Source organism: Megalobrama amblycephala, unplaced genomic scaffold (assembly GCF_018812025.1).
Source record: "Megalobrama amblycephala isolate DHTTF-2021 unplaced genomic scaffold, ASM1881202v1 scaffold338, whole genome shotgun sequence".
NCBI lineage: Eukaryota > Metazoa > Chordata > Actinopteri > Cypriniformes > Xenocyprididae > Megalobrama > Megalobrama amblycephala.
In genome coordinates, this window is record NW_025953346.1 from 464,753 (window position 1) to 467,700 (window position 2,948).

At 34.4% G+C, this 2,948-nt stretch overlaps 1 protein-coding gene across 1 annotated transcript; it reads right to left on the minus strand.

Moving 5' to 3' along the window:
* Positions 1-1,749: 1,749 nt before the first annotated feature.
* Positions 1,750-2,762, minus strand: LOC125261165 (prostate stem cell antigen-like). Its single transcript, XM_048179772.1, has 2 exons — positions 2,236-2,762; positions 1,750-2,101 (listed from the first exon to the last, which is right to left on the minus strand). Exons 1-2 carry the CDS (start codon positions 2,426-2,428, stop codon positions 1,911-1,913), a joined length of 384 nt encoding a protein of 127 aa, XP_048035729.1. The 5' UTR covers positions 2,429-2,762; the 3' UTR covers positions 1,750-1,910.
* Between the last annotated feature and the right edge of the window lie 186 nt (positions 2,763-2,948).

Here is a 2,948-nt window from a genome sequence, read left to right on the forward strand (position 1 = left end):
ATGACATGGGGGTGAGTAAATTATCAGGAAAAGTTTATTTAAAAGTGGACTAATCCTTTAACTAACTAACTAACTAACTAACTTACTAACTAAATAATACAGCAAGGACTAGTACAACTGCACATTCTTGTGTAAAATCTATTTCTAAATGTATCAAAGTTATATCAAAGTAATTTAAAAGGAATTTTTTAGTTAAGTGACACCTCACACACGAAACTGAACAATGTCATTGTTTACTTACTGCGTGACATTCTTTCTTCTGTAGAACACAAAAAGCACTGTCAATCATCGGTGAAGTTTAGAAGTTTCTGCACTCTCGCACACATAAAAAGTACAAAACGTAACTTCAGGGGATCAACAGCTTCTCACTGGGACAATACCCTTAAAGGGACATATTTGTAGCATATTTATCCATTAAAGTTCCTTAAGAATACATATTACTTCTCTAAGGAACTAAAATGCTCATTTTAAGCTGCGCACACACTTAATGATTGTAAGGCCGATTATGAATGTAAATTGATACTTATGACAGATCGCGCTCAAACGCATCCAGTCAGAGCCAGTTGCGTTCAGTCTGCGATTACAGTCAGTGTTTAAATTCCATGTGTAAGTATATAAATCTGCTTCAGTCGCAGGAAACAATCTCTGTATGTTAAGCACAGTATTAAATGTGTGCCCGGGTTTAGGGGCTACGAATGTTCCAGAAACAATCTGTTGTGAACCTTGTTTATTTGTTTTTTGTTCGGTATGGCTTATAATGTTGACAATGATTTTACAAGCTTTTTTTCCTTTCTTTTTTTTTTACATACAAATAAAAAAATGCAGTCTACACTGCATGTTTAATGTGAGTAAATGCAAATGTGTAGGTGTAGGCCTGCACAAGACTATCTGCTGCCACCTGCTGATAAATGATGCTAAATACGGTTTTAAACTTTATTTGACTGTAAATTACTTGACAAGTTTCAAAAAGAAAAGGTTAAAAGTACATATAAAATTGATGTTCCCATATAAAAAATTAATTTTACAATGAATCAGAAATGTTTAATCAAATTTCAGTCACTCACAAAGTCTTTCAAAGGGCTGCCAAATTATTATTATTATTATTATTATTGACTATTCAGTAAGACAGCTTGAGTTTACGTTAAATTGACCTCAGTAAAGTCGTTCAGTAGCTCAGCATTAGGAAAAAAAGAACTGATGAGTCAAGTGCGTCGCAAATATATTATCATTATAATATTATCATATCAACTGTAGTTTGTTTATTGTTAGACCTATGTCTGAAAATCAACAGCAAAAGAATTTGATAGTAATGTATCAACAGCACTGAGACATTTTTTCCTTTAGAAAAATTGGTGTATACCTGAAATATTTCCAAAATAATCAATATCCAAGCAAATCGAATTGAGATCGGAATTGAATCAAAACAAGAGCTTGTGAATCTGAATCGTGAAATCTGGATCAATATCAAGAGCTAGACCTTCATCACGCGATGTATTACAGTTATCTCTTCTACTAGTTACACACATAAAACAAGATATTGAGCAAAATAATTTGTGAAATATTAACAATGTTCATATGCATTTTTTTGCATTTACTAGAAATGTATTTTGTAAGACAGATGTAAAACATAACAGATAAACATGTTCCTTTTTTGAATAATTAAATAATGATAATACTTGTTTCTTCTGGACATGATGATTATTTAATACTTTTTTCTTTAAGAAAAAACATCACACTTTCTTTTTAACGTTTTACAGCATGACGATTTAAATATGAACCCTGAAATAAGGTGATACATTTTCCTGTATAAATTCAGTTCATCACATCAGAACACCAAAGATAGTACAGAGAAAATAAAGGGTATATATTCAGTACAGTGTGTCTGATTGTAGGATGAAGAGCTGCTGGATTCAGTGCAGCAGGAAGTAGGAGAGCAGAGAACAACAGAGGAAAAGGAAGCTCTGGGAGACACTCTGAGCACCGTTACACAGGTTCCCCTCACAACATGAGATGCCATCAATATTAGGAATAAATGATGTGGCGTCACAAATAAATTTAGAGACACAGCCTTTTACAACCAATGACTGGCTTCCAAAATTCCCTGATGAAAAGAAAGAGAACAAAAGTTAGTCTAAGCTGGACATTGCTGTATGTGATCTGTGTCAAATATTTAAAACCTAAGAGAGTTTAAAAGATCATGACTTTAATCTTCTTCTTCCTTTTCCAGATGCTCACCTGTTGCTTTAATGCAGCGGTCTTCACTCCCTGTGCAGCTCACTGTGTTCAAGCAGTTCTTCCCATTACAATAGTAACATGACTTTCCATTGGCAGTGTTGGAGGGATCTGCAGGAGGAAAAATAGATGTGCTTTCTTTACAGGGTCCTGGTCTTATCCTGCACGGTCGCAGTGATTTTGCCAAGTAAACCATGGTCCTGAATCAGCATTTTGTTGATTCTGGAACAACATTCCGGTCCAAAACTATAGTTCTAACCCGAAAACTAATCCGACCCATATCTTATCCCTAAAATCAGAGGGAAATAATATATGAATGGTGTAGAAGCCCTAACCCTTGCTGTAAACCTAAACTTGACATTAACTGTAAACTCTACCTAAATTTATTAGTAATTAGTCTGTCTTGAGCCAATCTTTTGGCTTTAAAAAAATACCGTCAGGATTTACTAAAGACACGCAGTGAAAAATTAGCGCATGGACAGAGTTATTTTTGCAGCTGACCTCATTGCATATGATTTTGTAGGAGTTTCCCTTTCAGATGCAAAATTTATGGGAGAAGAGTATTTAAATGAATCACGCAAGGTGATTTACTAAGGTTTGCGCTTGTCTTTTTACTGGTATTTGCACCATTATTTACACCAAAAAAGCATGTCTTAAACCAGACACTAACAAAGTCCCTTTAAGACAAGTCATTTCACTCGGCAGCCATCTTTGAA

Coding starts and splice junctions, on each gene's coding strand:
- LOC125261165 (XM_048179772.1), bottom strand. CDS start 2,428: ATGGTTTACTTGGCAAAATCACTGCGACCGTGCAGGATAAGACCAGGA. Junction 2,102..2,235: donor CCGCTGCATTAAAGCAACAG/GTGAGCATCTGG, acceptor TCTTTTCATCAG/GGAATTTTGGAAGCCAGTCA.